The 17,388-nt window shown below is 60.7% G+C and overlaps 1 protein-coding gene and 1 long non-coding RNA gene across 10 annotated transcripts in view; one reads left to right on the top strand and one right to left on the bottom strand.

Moving 5' to 3' along the window:
• Positions 1-754: 754 nt before the first annotated feature.
• LOC308252251 lies at positions 755-15,724 on the bottom strand. 5 transcript variants are annotated; one of them, XR_013961006.1, is made up of 7 exons: positions 15,549-15,724; positions 12,757-13,275; positions 11,885-11,929; positions 9,231-9,333; positions 8,136-8,258; positions 1,455-1,539; positions 755-1,185 (listed from the first exon to the last, which is right to left on the bottom strand). It is a non-coding gene; the product is annotated as an uncharacterized lncRNA (long non-coding RNA). The 5 variants fall into 5 exon arrangements; XR_013961009.1 differs by lacking the exon at positions 11,885-11,929 and having other exon boundaries at positions 12,757-13,018; positions 13,228-13,275; XR_013961007.1 differs by lacking the exon at positions 11,885-11,929.
• The window catches only part of RADIL (Rap associating with DIL domain), a 71,307-nt gene continuing 65,034 nt past the window's right edge, over positions 11,116-17,388 (top strand). For 4 of the 5 annotated variants that reach the window (XR_013961005.1, XM_080676582.1, XM_080676580.1 and 1 more), the window contains exon 1: positions 11,116-11,272. Coding sequence is in view for 3 of the 5 variants with exons in the window: in XM_080676582.1 (XP_080532708.1) it covers positions 11,229-11,272 (44 nt within the window). In the remaining 2 variants the exon portion in view is untranslated. The remainder of the gene's footprint in view (positions 11,273-17,388) is intronic. The other variant, XM_080676577.1, reaches the window with a different exon arrangement.

Here is a 17,388-nt window from a genome sequence, read left to right as displayed (position 1 = left end):
TATAGATTTGAAAACTGAGGCTCAGAAATATTAACCTGTTGCCAAGTGTTGGGCCTGAGAATGGAGGCCCCACTTCTCCAAGGCCCATGCTTTCTGGGTCCCTAGGAGAGGATTCCACCTTACATTCATGCATTCATTCAATAACACTGTGGACGAAAGGGGCCACATGCTGACCTGACCAGCTCAGGGGAGGCCTGCATGGCGGTCTTGCAAACTCAGAGACCTAAAGGAACCACAAAGGATGGTCTGAAATTAAACTATAACTAAAAGCAGTTATGGTGGGCAGTTACGTCCTAGGCCGGTATCTTCACTGACAAGGTCAGCCTTTACCTTAACTGAGTCTATCTGTCTTTTTGCATCTATCATAACATACCCTTGAAATGTCTGGGTCACTTGTAACTTCCCTTTTTCTGGACCCCCTGGGACACAACCAAATGTGGTGGGCGCCAGGACAGAGACCACAAATTCCTTCATTATCATGTAAATTGTTCCTGCACCCACCTAAGTATGTGTCCATCATTTCACTTTTTATCCAATCCCAGGGGTTTTCCCAGCTTTGCTTTCTCCCACCTCCTTAATCCATCACCAATGAATTTCATGGAACCCACCTATGTCCCTCCTTTGATGGCAATGTATAAATACAAATGTAACCCGCCATTCTCCGGAGCATTATCTCAATTCCTTGAGGTTCTGCTTCCCAGCATATGTCCACAGTTTGGCTCAAATAAACTCACAAAAACTCTTTACAGGTTCCAATGTTTTTTTGTTGGTTTTTTTTTTTTTACGTTAACAACATTTAGGAAGTACCTTCCATGCTCACTAACAGGCCTCTTTCCCTCAGAGAGCATGGCAGGGGAGACTTAAACACAACTGCAAAGCAGGGTACAATAAGAGCACATAGGAGGTCACGTCACCTGGACTTAACGGGCAGGGACTGTGCATCAGGCAGATATGTGCAGTCGTATGTAAATGTATAAGTGCCCACATAGCTAACTACCAAAGTCAAGACGCTGGGCAGGAGCCGTGTCTCGGTGGTTCTGTGGTCCGTCCTCAGGTGGCAGTTTCCTGTGGACTGAGCGAAGGCACATAGAGAGGTGACCAAGGAAATCCCAATGCTTCTAGACACATTCCTGGACTTCATTTTGAAAGCCACTCAACTGTTTTCTTGTTCATCAGAATCTATTCCTTAATAAAAATTTGAAAAAAAAATAAAATAAAAAATAAAAAACACATATAATACCTTAATAAAAATTTGAAAAAAAAATTAAAATAAAAAAACACATATAATACCTTAATAAAAATTTGAATAAAAAATAAAAATAAAAAACACATATAATACCTTAATAAAAATTTGAAAAAAAAAAAAAAGAATCTATTATTCCATCGAGATTAGTAACCCCTTCTCTCTGCCTTCAACAAAGGAAGACCCCAAAATAGCTCTGGGGTAGACGTACCAGTTTCAACTTTCCAGAAGTGTGACTCTGTTCCTTGGCGTCATAGGGGATCCTTGGGGTACTAGAATCTCGAAATTCAGCCCACCTACAGTTATGTAGATGCAAACAAATATTTTAAGTGGATTATTAGGTCGAACATGCAAGGAAACACTACCACCCCTCGGTCGCAGGCACGTGCCGTCTATTGTAGAAGGACACCCCCACCTCACAGGGTGTGGTGTGTTCGCTGGGGCCACGCTGAGTCCTTGGTAGGCCATCCTACCATCCACCTGAGTGATAGGGTGCGTGATGAGGGGAATTCCAAGGGCATGAGCCCGTGGCCAGCCTTCCTTCACCGGCATGTCCATGTCTTGGTTGGAAGAGAATTGGCACACACCCCTGGATGCCCCGTTAAAAATGGCAGCCTCCACACTTTCTCACATCCCCGGCCCCCTCCTGGCTTTGTTTCCATGGAGCGTTTCTCACCTTCCCGTGGACCACAGCACGCCCCGCCCTTCCGCGCCGCGTCCCCGTGGCCTAGAATGATGGGAACTCGGTGCCTGAGGAACTGAGCTCGGCCGCTGCCCTTGGCAGCCGGAATGGGCCGGACCGGAGGGCCGCTGCCCACTCGCTCAGTTTTTGTTTTACTGCTTTATTCCCCTGGGTTTTATTGGGAGCCACAGACAGGTGTTGTCGGGGAGCGTGCTGGATCCGTGCCAGCGAGCCTGACCCGTGTGTGTGGCTCACTAATGACCCCTGCCCCCAGCTGGCCGTGAGGACGGCTGAGCTCAGTTCCTGCTGGCATGGCGGGTGGAGGGATGCTCAGGAGCCTCTGTCATCTCATGGCGTCAGAATTCCCCAGGTGCCTGGCCTGGCGCCAAGCCCAGAGCGAGGCGGTGCCGTCCTCCTCCTGCTGGTACAGCAGAGCCATCGGGGCAGGTGCCCTTCTCCTGGGCACCATTCCGAGATGAGAACCGCTCCCGGGGGTTCCTACCTAAACTCCAGGCCACGGGGGGGTCCAGGAGGGGGGCTGAGGGCTGCAGTGAAGGGGGGTGGACTGCACATGCCCGAGGGAGGCATGGGAGAGAGGCCGGCCAGGCCACACTGCACCCAGAGGGCACTGCCTGGCTCAGATGCTCCCACGGGGTGTGGCCCAGGGAAGTCACCTAACCTCTCTGAGCGCCGGTTTCCTGGCAAGAACAGGGGCTAAAGCAGTGACGTCATGAGGGTGCGGGAAGATGCGGGGCGGGAGGAAGCCCTTCCAGAAGAGCGGGCAAGGCCGAGAGCAGGCGGTTCCGCCACTCGGGGTGCACGGGGTGCACGGGGTGCACGCCCTTTGCTGCCGGCTGCTCAGGCCTCCCTGTCTTGCTCGCCCAGCATCAAGGCCAAAGAGAACAGACAAACGGGATCCAAATCGGCTCTTCTGGACGCTGGACAGTAACGGAAGGCTTGCGACGGCCTGAGAAGTCTTTCCCAAGTGAAGCAGCGAAGTCGCAGTCCACACACTGAGCTGCGGGCGCTGTAATCGGCCCGAATCCCGCCGCTTTCTGTGAGATCCGCGTGCGCCTGGGACCCGCGGCCTTGCTCCTGGGACACCTGTGCCCGCAGCCGGCGGCCACTGGACGGAGGGACAGAGCGAGGGGCTTGGAGTTTCCTCAAAGCCGCGCCCCAGCGCTCGGCCACCACTCCCCCAGCCGGCAGTTTGCTGCAGCGCCCTCCCGGGGCTCGGGGTGGGAGCCGCTGGGGCTGCGGAGGCAGAGAAGCTTCTAGCAGGGGAGAGGCCTCGGGTGGGCCTGCTGGGAGGCGCGGCCTGGAAGCGGGAGGGGGTTGACTAGAAGCAGGACCTCCGTCCCCCGCGAGGACGAGGACGGGGAGAGGAGAGGACCGGGAGGGAGCATGCCTGGCTTCTCCGCGTGGTCCTCAGGACAGCTGCCAGGCTGCTCAGGGCCCCACCTGGGGGCTCAGGCCGGTGGCCTTGGCCTGCGGGCTGGTCGCTGCGGGTGGTAGGTCTGCCCTGATGTGTGCCCTGGCCATTGGACGTTTGCATTTTTGCCTCCGCACCCTCAGCAAACAGGGCGGATTCTGCTTCCCAAATCCGGTTAGAAGCCAGCCACTTGGCCTCTCCGCTCCCGCCACGGTCCCCACCCTCCTCTGTAACCGGCCACCGCAGCCCCTTCCGCCTTCTTGGGAGCATGGCTGGGAGGCATTCTGAGGCGATGGGGTACGGACACCCTCCCACCCCACCTCCCCGTCAAAGCCAGCTCCTCGCCGCGGTCTGCCAGGGCCTGTGCTGTGTTCACCTCTCCAGCCCCGTCGTTCTTCCGATCTCTCTCTCCCTTTCCCACCCTCACCTCTGCGGGCCTCGGCCCCACCCGCTTCCCACGTTTCAGGTCTGTCTGGAAGGGAACTCCTTGGGTGTCCATTAGAAAAGGCCCTCCCCGCCCCTCTCCCCCACCCTCAGCCCCATCAGACCCAGTTGCCTGGACGGTCACATTTTTTTAACGGTGATCATTCTACTTCTGACCACCAGAGGGCAGCAAGGCCCAGCAATTAGAGGAGACCCAAGGGGACCCTCCAAGACTGGATCCTGGGCTTCCGCTCCTGTCTTGGGGGGCCTGGGATCAGGGGTGTCCAGTAACCGGGAAACGGGGCCCGGGCGGATGGGGCAGGGTGATTACTCCAGCTTTCCTGCTCTTGTGCTGTTGTTCTACTTTAACGTCACAATTTGAGAAACGCACACGAGGCCCAGATAGTGTGAGTTGTTTGAGATAACACATCTGCCAGCACTGGACCGGGCCCCACCCCCTCTCCCTCTCCCCCCTCCCATGCCCCCTGAGTCAGGATCAGTTGCTCCAAAGCCCTGCGTGTTGAGAAAAGCACAGTGGATCAGGACCTGTCTAGATAACGTGGCATCTGGTGTTTCTCAGACGCACAGAACAAAAGCAAAAGGGTTGGGGCCTGCTGGCTGCCCCACACCAGTCGGTGAGTATTTTCCCGTGCTCTTTCTGTCTTTCAAGCGCAGATCTGGAGGGTTTTCCCACGTGGGACGTCACCTCACCCAGCAAGTATCTTCCTACGACAACCCGGGTTCTTACTGATGCACCTGCCTGTTTTCTTCGGCGCCTGCTTTTTTGTTTGTTTTGTTTTAATCCAAGCCCCCACGCCCATGGAGAGTCTGGACTTGAATTTGGCTTCATCCTCTCAGGTCTCTGAGCCCTGGTGTCCTCTTAGAAAAGGAGTCTGGCCCTGGCTGGTGTGGCCCAGTGGGTAGAGCGTCGGCCTGCAGACTGAAGGGTCCTGGGATTAATTTGGGTCAAGGGCATGTGCCCGGGGTTTCGGGCTGGATCCCCAGTACGGGGTGTGCAGGAGGCAGCCGATCAATGATTCTCTCTCATCACTGACGTTTCTCTCTCTCTCTCTCTCTCTCTGAAATTAATAAGAAAATGAATCTGATTGCTTTGAATGATGCCCTTGGGCACTTAGCCAGTGCGGTGTGACCCCAGCCCCCTCCTGCGGGTTTGGACAGTGACCCCAGGCTGAGATGAGGGGCGCCTGGAAGACAAGAACCAAAAGCCCGGGATCTGGCCCCAGGCCCCTCACCCGGCTGCTTTCTGCCTCATCTCTGCTGCTTTGGAAGTTCTGGGTTTGAGTCAGGAGGGGAGCAGAGTGAGAAGGCCTTGTTTGGAGGAGGTGGGCGGGAGGCTGGGAAGGAGGGCAGGGCACCCGGGAAGAGGCTGCCGGGCCGGCCGTTCAGAGCAGAGGGCCCCGTCAGAGGAAGCTCTGATCAGGAATGAGGGTCCCTCCGGCTGTCAGCCCCTCCAGGGTCGCCTCCCCCACCCCACGCCTGCTCCTGCAGCTGAACCAGTGACAACGAGGTGGGGGTGTGAAGACCCAACTCACTCACCCATGGGAAACCTTGAAGGGCCTCCCAGCGTCCGAAGTCCCTTCTGGACCGGCTGAGGCCCCTGTCCACAGCGCCCAGCAGCCCAGCCTCGGCTGCCCCTTCCTGCCTCCGCCACCCCGCCCCGCGGGGCCCTGAGAACAGCCCCTTAGCAAATCTCCTCGCGCTGATCTCACCCGAGAGCCCGCTCCCCGGGAGCCCGCGTGTGGCCAGTGGCAAGCCTGGCGCTGGGACCTGCTTTTCCTTTCTGGGAAGGCCTGAGGCTGGCTCGGGAGGGCGAGCCGGAGGGGGAAGAGCCCACGGCTCCCTGGCTGGGCAGTGACTGCACAGGCCTGTCCCGCCAGGCCCGGCACACAGTGGGCCGAACAGAGAATGAAGGATTGGAGTCCGGCTCTTGGTGACAACAGAGGACAGAGGAGCCAGGCTGGACGAACCCTCCAGTAGTTTTATAGAAACATGTACAAAAGAGAATCTGGAACGTATCCATATATATAAAAGCCTAAGCCACCTGCCAACGGTCTGGTAGCTATGACATGCACTGACCACCAGGGGGCACACACTCAACGCAGGAGCTGCAAGCGACAGCAACTTTGCAGAGCGCCCTCTCACACGCCAGGACCCCTTGGGGGATGTCAGACTGCCGTGCACCAGGCCTCTAGTATGTCATGAGATCTGAGATACCTATGTACACATATATAAGCTATTTTTATTGATTTTTTTTTTTTGAGAGAGAGAAAGAGAGAGGGGATAGAGAGATAGAAACATGGATGAGGGAGAAACATCATCAGTCGGCTGCCTCCTGCACAACCCTCACTGGGAATGGAGCCTGCAACCTGGGCATGTGCCCTGACCGGGAGTGAACCAGTGACCTCCTGGTTCCTGGGTCGATGCTCAACCACTGAGCCACACCAGCCGGGCTAACCTATTTTTAATAGACACACACACACACACACACACACACATATGGATAAGATATAAGTATCAATTATGGATTGTAGGGTGCGGCTATAGGGTTAAGCCTCGGACTGACCTGCTGGCAAAGCCGCAAACAAGTCCCAGCTTAGAGGGCACAGCCCTCTTAGCACCATTAAGCTTGACCTTATGACCTCCCTAGATCCTTCCTGGGTAGCTAATGGGCTGTGGGAGGTGCAGCAAGTGCTGCCACAACAAGTGAAACTTACAAGAACATTGTAAATTATCTTGTTTACCTCTGACTATAAAATAAAGGCTCAGCTTGACGTCTGGATCTCTCTCTGTGGCCTCATCCAGGCACAGGAGATCCACCAGGCCCCAGCTTATTCTCTTTGTCTGTCTTTTCATCCTTCGCCAGCCCTCCCTCAGGCTTGCCAAACCCTTGGCTGTGCTGGCGCGGCACAATAGATACAGATATTATTTGAAGAGTGACAAGAGCAGACAGAAAAAGGAGGGAATTTTGAAAGACAGCGACATTTGCAAGGTTGTGGCTCTGTGCCTGAGGACACGCCCGATAGCCTTTCTGGTTTGGAGGGTCGGAGGTCAAAGTCAGGGGCTGACAAAAGAGCCGGAAAGTGTTTGTGAGGGTGACTCTGGAAGGGAAGGAGCCACAGATGGTAACTGCCTGTTGAAACAGAAAACACAGCCCTAACCGGTTTGGCTCGGTGGATAGAGCGTCGGCCTGCAGACTGAAAGGTCCCAGATTCAATTCCGATCAAAGGCATGTACCTTGGTTGCGGGCACATCCCCAGGAGGGGGTGTGCAGGAGGCAGCTGATCGATGTTTCTCGCTCATCGATGTTTCTAACTCTCTACCCCACTCCCTTCCTCTCTGTAAAATATCAATAAAATATATTTAAAAAAAGAAACAGAAAACACAACCCTCTTTAGAGGAACGTAACAAAATCCAGACTCTCTACAACGTTCCATGTAGAGTGCTGGTATCTAACAGAAAAATCACTAGACGTGCAAAGAAATGGGAAAAGCAACCCGTTACAATGAGAAACATAACCAATAGAGATCGAACCCAAGTGGCCCAGAGGTTGCAGTCAGCAGACAAGGACCTGGGGCAGCGATGATAAGTACGTTCGAGAACGGAAAGAAAGACAGACGCGGATTATTGAACGGAAAAGGGACTCAGCGAGAAATGGGGGGCCCCCCCAAAGAAAGGCCTGGGGAATTTTCAAGCTGGAAAGTGTAGCTGAAATGAAGGCATGGATTCGTGCTGGTTGGAGCCCATGTGGTTGTTGTGAGGTTGCTGGGCCAGGCACCGTGGCTGGGAGCTGGACCCTGGAGGCAGGTGATCGGGGTTCACAAGTCGACTCTCCTCTCTCAGCCTTTGTTTCCTCACCTCTAGGATCCCCTCCCTCATGTAGCCCAGTGCCTCATGGGGAGCCTGCAAGGCATGTGGCAGGTGGCTCAGATGAGTCCCAGCGGTGCACTGGTATGCACGACGCTGTAGTTCTCACCCGGAGGAAGTTCTGGGACTTTCCCAAGGAGGCAGCCTCAGCGGATGGTGAGCTTCCAAAGGTTTGCATTCCAGGCAGCGGCCGAACGCCCAGGGCTGATCGGGGTGAGGATCCACAGAGTGTTCGCTCAGCCACACCGCGCAGCCCCAACCCTCACCCCAAGGTGGGTGGCTCCAGATTAAAGCCACCAAGAGCGGGGCGGGGGGGTGGGGGGGGGGAGGAGGAGAATCCGGTCAGAAGGTGCCCTGGCGTCCCAGGGACAGACAGCAGAGGCTGGCCTCACGGGAGGGGCTGCCGATGGGCTCAGGGCTCCGGGGAGTGGGGAGAAGCTGGGAGGGTGGGAGGGCTTTATCTCACCTACCTGCTCCCACTCGGCCTCTCCGCAGAGCGGGGGGCCTCTCCGCAGAGCGGGGGGGGGGGCTCAGCAGTGCCGGGGCTCAGGGTTAGGCAGACGAGGGTTTGATTTCCAGTCCCGTGTGGCTGGCTGGGCAGAGTTACAAAGAGGATTAAAGGGGACACACACTCTCAGTAATGATGTCGGGTTCCTTGGGCCGTCCTGCAAGTTAGCGACTGTCACCCCTATTTTATAAGCCGCAGACTGCTAAGCCCAAGCAGGACGCTGAGGCTGGAGTGCTGAGCCCCTGGCCCTAGGCACCAAACCGGGTGGTGGTGGAGCCAGGCCCGGGTGGTGGAGTCCCAGGAAGGCCGCCCTGGCCTGGCGGGGAGGGGGGTACTGGTGCCGCCCCCAGGGGAGAGAGGAGGGCTGGTTTACTTCTCTGCCCGTGCGCTGTCACTACGGCAGGGGGCCAGGTCCTCTTGGCGAGGAGGCTCGGCCACCTACTCCCAGGAGTGGGGGGCAGGCTTTGGCGACAGGCTGAGCACAACCTGGGACCCCGGAGCTAGCAGGAGGGGGCTTGTCTCCTGCCCCTCTGGCGCCCACGTGGTCTCCTCCTGGGCGCACTCACAGCCCCACCCTAACTCCTGGTGCAGGAGGCAGGCCTTGGTTGCCATAACAACTGGATGCTGGCAGTAAAAATAGCAACCTGCTTCTTAGTCAACTTCTTTTGCTCTTGGAGAAAAATAAAATCCATTTCCAGGCTTGTGTTTCCTCTCAGGGGTCTCCTCTGGGTCCTGCCGAGCCCTCTGCCAAGGCGGCCAGAGCCGGGGGAGGCCTGGCCCAAACCTGCGGCCCCCTCCGCCTTCGGGAGCCGCGCTCCTTGGACCCCGGGGAAGGGGCGCTGCTGGAGGTCGGTCCTCTGGGGCGTTGACCTTTGCAAAGCCAGCGGGACCTTTTAGGGATAGAGGCTGAGGGCCGAGGAGGTGGTGTGGCTGGCTCCTGGGACGGGGTGTCCTGGGGGGGCTGACAGTGAGGCCTGGGGTGGGGTGTGGTCCGAGCAGCGGCCATGGAGGGCAGGGCAGGGCAGGAGGAGGCCGTGAAGCCAGGGCTCAGCCTCACCTGCTTCGGTTGGACTCGGCTCCCGGGTCTGAGACTCCTGTGAGCAGAGCGCTGGGCTGCAGGCCGGGTCCCCTGGTCCCTCTCAGCCCCACTCTCCCTCCACCTGCGGGGACAGGAGACACTGCCACCACAGCCATAAGCCTCACCGTTCTTGCCCGTGACTCCCCGTGAGAATGCAGGTTCCCTCCCAGCAGGACGCAAAGTCTACAGCCGCCCGCTTCCTGAATGCGACTCTGCGACCTTGGAGAGCGTCCCCCAAGGGAGCCCCTGGCCACGTGTGGCTGCGAGGACTTGAAATGTGTCCCTGGGACCTGGCCCTGCACCGTCGGTTGTATTTCATTTTACTTAACGGCTGGCGACGGGCTGGTGGCTACCCTAGTGCCATGGCTCCAGGAGGTCGGGGGGCAATCTGGACCCAGGGCTCTGAGGGACACTTACAGCGCCTCCCTCCGGCCCCTCCCCACCTGGGGGCTCCCTGTCCTGCCAGACCCTCGGCCCCCAGCTCTCCCCTTGGCCTTCCCCTCATGCCAACCTTGACCTCAAGCTCATCTGGCACCTTCCACCTCCCTGCTGCTCCACCTCTGGTCTCCTCCCCCACCCCTCCCCACCCCACCTCCCAAGTGGCAACGTCAGGGGTCATTCCTGGCGCCTCTGTCCCCTTCATCCGCCACTTTTTAAAAAAAAAATTATTTTTTATGGATTTCAGTGAGGAAGGGAGAGGGAGAGAGAAACATCAGTGATGAGAGAGAATCATGGGTCAGCTGCCTCCTGCACGCCCCCCACTGGGGATCGAGCCCGAAACCTGGGCATGTGCCCTGACCAGGAATTGAACCTGGGACCCTTCAGTCTGCAGGCTGATGCTCTATCCACTGAGCCACACCAGTGAGGGCCATCCCCCACTTCTAATGCATCAACAGGGTCTGTGGGTTCACCTGTGAACATCCCTGGATTCTCCCCCCCCTCCCCCGCCCCTTTCTGGTCTCCACTCCAGCCCTCATCCCCCAGCCCTCATCCCCAGCCCTGCTGGTCCGCCCCAGGAACAGGTGTGTGTGCCCCCGGGGCCCACATTTGGCTGCAGAGATGCGCTAGGGAGTCTCTGTCTTCCTCCTCCTCCTGTTCCGGCACCTGGGGTGGCAGGTGTGAGTGGGGTGATTTCTGAACTGTGCAGGAGGGTCTCAAAGCGCTGCTATCAACAGCAGCAGGAGCTGGGGCTCGGGGAGGGGTGCGTGTGCGCGCGCGCGCGGGGCCCGGGGGTGGGGGGGGGGAGGGGCTTGCCCTTTAATTCTGGGATCCGCCCTTCTATCCAGCAGCCCCCAAGGGTGTCACTGCTCCCAGCAGGTGGCTTCCCACAGCCAGATGCGGCCAAGGTCTCCCACAGGAGAAAGCTGGATTTCGGAGGAGACGCAGAGGGCGCGGGCAGCTCCCCGGGACCTCGGGTTCCGGCAGCCAAATGCGTGTGTCGGTGTCTTGGGGTCCTGAGGGTCCCCAGAGTCACAGCCTCATGGTGGGGGGTCCCGGGCGACTGCAGCCATTCGGGGAGGATCCTTTGGGGTCGTAGCGCCTTAAAGAGACCCGGCGGGTGGCGCTGGCGGTGGGGAAGCGCGAGCTACAAGTCCACTCGGGGGGGCGGCCACGTCGGGCGAGGGCGGGCGCGCAGGGGTGTCTCCACTTCCAGGGCCCGCCGCCTTCTGACTTAAAATCTACCGCGCAGGGGCTGAGCGAACCGGCAAAAGAGACCCCCGCCCCTCGCCCGCTGACCCCCCAACCTCCGGCGAGGGGCCCGCCCCGCACAGGGAGGGCGCCAAGGCGATTGGCCAGGAGCCCCCCGCCCCGCCCCGCCACCATCTGGTCGGGATTTGCGTCGGCGGCTCCCGGCCCCCGCGCCCCGCGCGCCCCCGCCTTGCCCGCGTGTCTGCTGCGCCCCGCCGCGCGCTCGCCTCCCCGGGCCGCCAAGTTCGCGTCCTCTGAGCCGGGCTGGACGCCGAGGGGACCCGCGCGATGTTCCCCCGGCTCCTGGACTTCCAGAAGACCAAGTACGCGAGGTGAGCGGGCGGGGCGGGCGGGGGGCGCACTCTCCCGGCGCTGCCGCTGCCCGCCGCCTGGAGCTCCCCAGCGTCTCCGCGCCCGGCTTTGCGCCCCGGACTCGGAGAGCCGGGTTCCCAGCGCCCCGCTCGGAGCGGGGTGCCCTGAGGCGCGTCGCTTCACCGCTCTGAACCTCAATTCCCAGGCGTGCGCCGGGGATAGTGAGAGTCCCCACCCTGGGGTCCCGCGAGGATTAAGGGAGCTGATCCCCGGAAAGCGCTGCGCGCCGCGCGGAGCCCAGGAATCGCTCCAGGTCTGCCCGGGGGTCTGTTCATGATAAAGGGCGTTGGCCCGTCCCTCCCGCCGCCACCACCTCGGTGCCCCCCGCCTGTACCCCCGCCCCGCCCCCCTCAGAGCAAGTGGGGAAACTGAGGCTCAGGTGCCAGGCAGAGCTGCCTGTACGTGGCGGCTCTTCACGGTGCGAGGGCCCGGTCCCCTGAGGCTCACTCTCCTCCTTAAATGGTGATGACAGACACTCCCCGGGGAGCTGAGCGAGGGCCAGCTCTGATGGCTCATCAAGGGGCAGTGGGGGTGGGGCACAATTAGGAAGAGTTTGGGGGGGATGGGCTTACCTGAAAGCCGGGGTGAAACCCGTTCCTGAAGTTGCCCTTCAGCCCCTAGGGGTCCCCGGAGGACAGGCGGTCCTGGGAATGCAGCCTGGGCCTCCTCCCGCCCCCCCCCCCCCCCCCCCCCCCCGCCGCCCTCATCCTGCTCTGCTCCTCACCTCTTACCCTCCCCTCCCTCCTACCCTTCCTTCCATCCCCTTACCCTCCCCTCCTCTCCCCTTATCCTCCCCTCCCTCTTACCCTCCCCTCCTCTCCCCTTACCCTCCCCTCCCTCTTACCCTCCCCTCCTCTCCTCTTACTCTCCCCTCCCTCTTACCCTTCCCTCCCCCCCTTACCCTCCCCTCCCTCTTACCCTCCCCTCCTCTCCCTCTTGCCCTCCCCTCCTCCCCCCTTACTCTCCCCTCTCTCTTACCCTCTCCTCCTCCCCCCTCTTAACCTCCCCTCCTCTCCCCTTTACCCTCCCCTCCTCTCACCTTATCCTTCCCTCCTCCCCCTCTTACTCTTCCTTCCCTCTTACCCTCCCCTCCTCCCCCTTACCCTCCCCCTTACCCTCCCCCTTACCCTCCCCTCCTCTCCTCTTACTCTCCCCTCCCTCTTATCCTTCCCTTCACCCCCTTACCCTCCCCTCCTCCCCTCTTGCCCTCCCCTCCCTCTTACCCTCCCCTCCTCTCCCTCTTACCCTCTCCTCCTCCCCCCTCTTACTCTTCCCTCCCTCTTACCCTCTCCTCTTCTCCCTTCTTGCCCTCCCCCCTTACCCTCCCCTCTTCTCCCCTCTTACCCTCCCCTCCTCCCCCCTTACCCTCCCCCCTTACCCTCCCCTCCTCCCCTCTTACCCTTCTTCCCTCCCCCTCCCCCTCCCCCCTCCCCTCCCCTCTTACCTTCCCCTCAGGTCTCCGCCTCCCGGGCAGAGTGGCAGGAGCTGACTTGGAGCCATGCTGGCATCCATGTGACATGCACGTCCACGTGGCTCATGCTGAGGTCCCTGGTGCCCCAAGTTTCTAACGTCCTGGCCACGCTGAGCACCGCTGCGCAGAGGCCCCTGCGAGCTCGGCGGGGGCAGGGCTGCCCCTTCCCCCCAGGCTCACTCGGCTTTTCTGAGTGGGGGATTCTGGGTGTCTCCTTCACGAAGTTGGGGAGCGCCTGCCGTGGGGACAGTGGCCACGCAGAGGAGGGGCGTGAGGATGAGTCCCTGCCCACTCGCTCTTGGCCTGAAGGCGGCAGGGGCTGGCTGCACCCCTCCCCGGGGTCCTCGAGGGCCCTGGTGCTGGTGGGGGGTGGGAGCTGGTGGCGGGCGGGCCTGAAGTGTGTGTGGGAGCCCAGGGCTGGAGGCCGCTCTGACGCCGGCGCACCTGCTGGGTGACCTTCCGCAGGTGCCAGCCTGGGGGCCTTCGCTGTCCCTGGAAGACAGGAAGTTGGTGTAAATGACGGGCAGGTGGGACACAGTGCCGCCCCCCTGGAGTGGGAGAGAGGGCCCCTGCGGGGTGGGCGGGCGGGGCCCTGCGCTGCTCATTCTCCGCTGATGCAGCTTCCTGGTGGGGAGCCCAGTGAGGACGTGGGGTGCATTGGTGAGAGCCGTTGAGCCGTTTCCGTTCCCTGGCCCTTACTCCCGTGCAGTCCACAAATTAGTCCTTAATGAAGGTTTCGAGATTGTGTGGATTGAATAGTTTAACCCAGTTCTGTCCAATAGGACAGCGGCTGGGGGCGGGATGGCGGGAGGTGGGGCTCACCGAGGCGGGTGCCTTGTGAGGCTTCTGTGGGCCAAGCCCACGCGGGGCTGGGAAGCGACCCCAGGCGCCAGGCAGGCCCCTTCCCATGCATCCTCCCACCTACCCCGAGCCGGCCTGCAGGAGGGACACTGAATCCCTGTTGCTTCCCGCCTCCCACACCACCACGTGACAGGGTAACCACCTCCATTTGCAGAGTGTAGCTCTCAGGCCATCCGTTAACATTTTCTTTGTTTTTTTAAATGTATTTTTAAAATTGATTTCAGAGAGGAACGGAGAGGGAGAGATAGAAACATCAATGTTGAGAGAGAATCATTGATCAGCTGCCTCCTGTACGCCCCCCACTGGGGGGAAGATCGAGCCCGCCACCCGGGCATGTGCCCTTGGCCAGAATCGAACCTGGGACCCTTTAATCCGCAGGCCGATGCTCTGTTCACTGAGCCAAACAGGCTAGGGCATTAACATTTTCTTTAGTTTACATTCATAGGGGTTTTTTAAATTACAATTTTCCTTTTAATTCTTTAAGAGAGATTTCTTTAAGAGAGATTTCTGCCATGATGGAGATGTTATATGTCTGTGTGGCCCCTGTGAGGCGCCCTTGAGCCTGTTACTTAGCTTCCAAGGGCGCTGCCCCCCCTACGCCCCCACCCCCGGCTGCCTGATGTCCCGTAGGCCCAGGTGCGATGCTTACAGAGGCTGGAGGAAGTCTGATGAGGCTGAGTCCCCACAGACTCCGGTCCTCCCAGACCCCGGTCCCCGCAGACCCTGGCCCTCGCAGACCCCGGGACTTGGCTCATACCAAGAGGGACTCATCCTGGGGCTAAGTCCCTGCACCCTCAGGTCCCACTTCTCAGGGCCCCTCCTACAGCTCCGTCACCACAGGAGGGGGCTGGGGGGACCCTGATGATGACTGTTCGGCTCAAGTCCTCGGTTGGGGCCAAGCAGGAGGGGCCGAGGGGGTGGCTGGGGCTCTGGTCGTCCGAGGTCAGGCAAGGAACATTCACTCCCTCCCCAGGGGCCCGTGGCGGCACCGAATCTAAGTCCGCATCCCATCCGCGCCTTAGGTGGTCGGCCATCGCCGAGGCCCAGGGGTGTCAGGCGCTGGCCAAGGCGCTCGGGCACAGGGCTGACCAGCGCCCCTCCCCTGCCCTCTCCGAGCTCACCGCCTCGTGTGAGAAACGGACCGGGGCAGAGCCTGTCTGTGGAAGCCGGGCTGTGTGCGGGGCCAGCGTGTGTGGGGCAGAAACGTGCGGAACGGGGAAGGGATGCTTCCCCGCAGGACCGCTGGGAGGACGCTGGGAGGAAATTTGCGTGGACTGGCCACAGGGGTGCCCGGTGATGGCTGGCATGGTGCAGGAGTGGGGGGTGCTGGCTGCTCTCCTGGGCTGCGCGCCTGCGCTGACAGGTGCAGGAGAGACAGGAAGTGGGTGATCCAGGAGCCCCGCCAGCAGCAGTCAGACACGCACCCTCGGGTCCACAGACAGTCCACCGTCCAGGTGTCCCGAGCCCCCGCACGCCATAGGCCCTTGGAGCAGGGGTGGGCGGGCTGTTCCCCCCCCCGGGGGCCCCCCGCTGGTCCGCTGCTTGGACACCCACAGTGGTTAGCTGGTCAGTCCCGCAGGGCGCACTCCTGTGCGGGGTGTGCAGCGCGCTGCGCCTGGGTCCCTCGGCCCTGGCGCTGTCCCGCCGTGGCCCTCCCCACGCCTTGCTCAGTTTCCCCTTCCTGTTCCCGGCCCAAGCGCTGTGTTTCCGCGGTTCTGTGTCCCAAGGACTGAGCCAAGATGCCATCTGCCTTCCCGGAGCCCGGGTTCATGAATGGACTCACCAAGTGCCCTGGGCCAGGCGGCAGAGGGGGAGGCTGGGCGCTGGGGCCAGCGCGGCCCTGGGCTGCCCTCGCCTCTGGGAGACAGACAGACAGACAGACCCCCTTTGTCTGCTGGACAAACCTCTGTAGGTCCTCTGTTCTGGGGACGCGGCTGCCACCACCAGGCACCGGCCCAGCCTGAAGGGGTGGCCGCAGCTTCCTCGGGCCTGGCTCCTCTCGGACCGGGGGCTGGCTTCCCTTTGGGGGGCTCCAGACCCCGGCCCGGGCCAGAAGGGCAGGGAGAGACTGCAGCCCCGAGGCTGGGCCTGGCTGCTGGGATGGGAGAGGAGGGGCAGCGGCGTGCTCAGCCCAGGCCGGAGGGAGGCGCTGGGGGTGTGGACAGGCGTGGACAGGCGGGGTCAGCAAATTGGCCCCGCCTGGGCCAGAGGGGCTGCAGGGGCTGTCGGGCCCAGGGCAGTGGTTTGGAGAGCACCTGTACCGCCCTGCCAGGAGCCTGCTCCGTCCCTCACCCTATGCACCCGCCTGCGCCCAGGGAGGTGGCCTTCCCACCACAGCTCACAACTGGGCACCCCTGGGACCGGACGCTCGATGCTGCCCGTGCCCGAAACCCATCGCAGGAACCCCTTCACGTCCCCTTTAGCCACTGCCCGCTCCCAGGGGTGGACGCGGTCCTGGCTTTATCCTCCAAGCCTCCTCTTCTGGAACTTTCTCTACTCAGTAAAAATGACATTTCCCCCTCCCCTGTCTTGCTTCTGGAGCTCCCTGTCACACCTTCTGCTTTTCCAAGTCAGCTGAGATTGTGTGACCTTGGGCACGACATTTGTCCTGGCTGGATCAACCCGTGTCTCGGGAGCCTGCCGATACCAGAAATTCCAGAGGGTTTTGAAGGCTGGACGGTTCCCACATGTCATCTGGAGTCTGCACGGCTTAATCGATGCTCGAGAGGATGGATTAATCACGGCTTAATCGATGCTCCGAGAGGATGGATTATTGGCTTCCTTGCCCGAGTCACCCGGGCACAGCTGGCCCTGCACCGGGACGGGAAGACAAAGACGAGACAGGCCTGTCCGTGTGCAGGGCAGGGGCGGAGGCGGACCCGGAGCACCCGCGGACACACCACGTGCTTTGTGATGGGGTCCTACAGGCACTTGGGGGAGGCCAGGGGGAGGAGCCACAGCCAAGGCCACTCCACGGAGGAAGGAGGGATGAGCGCCGGGAGGGGAGAGAAGGCGGCTGCCACCCGGTGTGCCTGGGGTGTGAGGGCAGGGATTAGGGAGGGGGGCCTTTCGACCTGCGTCCTGAAGGCCGATAGTTCTCCGGCTGAGAAGAGGGAAAGGGACTTCAACACAGAAGAACCTTGGTGGAAGGCTCGTGCCCCCGACCCCCTCCTGGACACTGGACCTTCCAGCCCACGCCGAAGCTGCTGGCATTTTTGCTCTTGGCCTTGGCAACGGCACTGGTGCTCGGGGTCCTCCTGGGCTTTGCCTTGGCCTCCGGGACCTGGGAGTCTTGGTGTGGACTTTCCAAGGTGGGAGGGACTGAAGGGCAGGGTTCGGGGGGCGGGGTTATGGGCTGGCTACCTGTGGTCAGGCCTGCACTGAGCACTGGCCGGTGAGGCAGTGTTTCAGGAGCTGGGGTGAAGCCCTGTGCCTTCCCTGCCGTTGCCTCCACGCCCACAAGCAGGCCTCCACCTGGAGAGGTGCCCAGGGACATTATACTAGAGTGTAAAAGACTGCCGGCAGAACATCCCGTCAGGACCACGGACAGGGCCGGGGAGGCAGTGGGTGTGGTGGCAAGGAGAAAGCCGAGCCAGGAGGGCTGGGTGCCAGGCTTCGCCCCACCACGTCCTGGTTCTGCTTAACCTGTGAATCACTGTGTGAGGGAGACGTACCCTCAGCCCTGCTCGCTGTGCGGTGTCGTCACCAGGTTCGCGGTTCGGAGAGGAGGCGGCCAGTGAAGGC

The sequence above is a fragment of the Plecotus auritus genome (genome assembly GCF_963455305.1).
Source record: "Plecotus auritus genome assembly, chromosome: 6".
NCBI lineage: Eukaryota > Metazoa > Chordata > Mammalia > Chiroptera > Vespertilionidae > Plecotus > Plecotus auritus.
The sequence above is the reverse complement of the archived record's forward strand: the minus strand, read 5'-3'. Positions and strand labels throughout refer to the sequence as shown.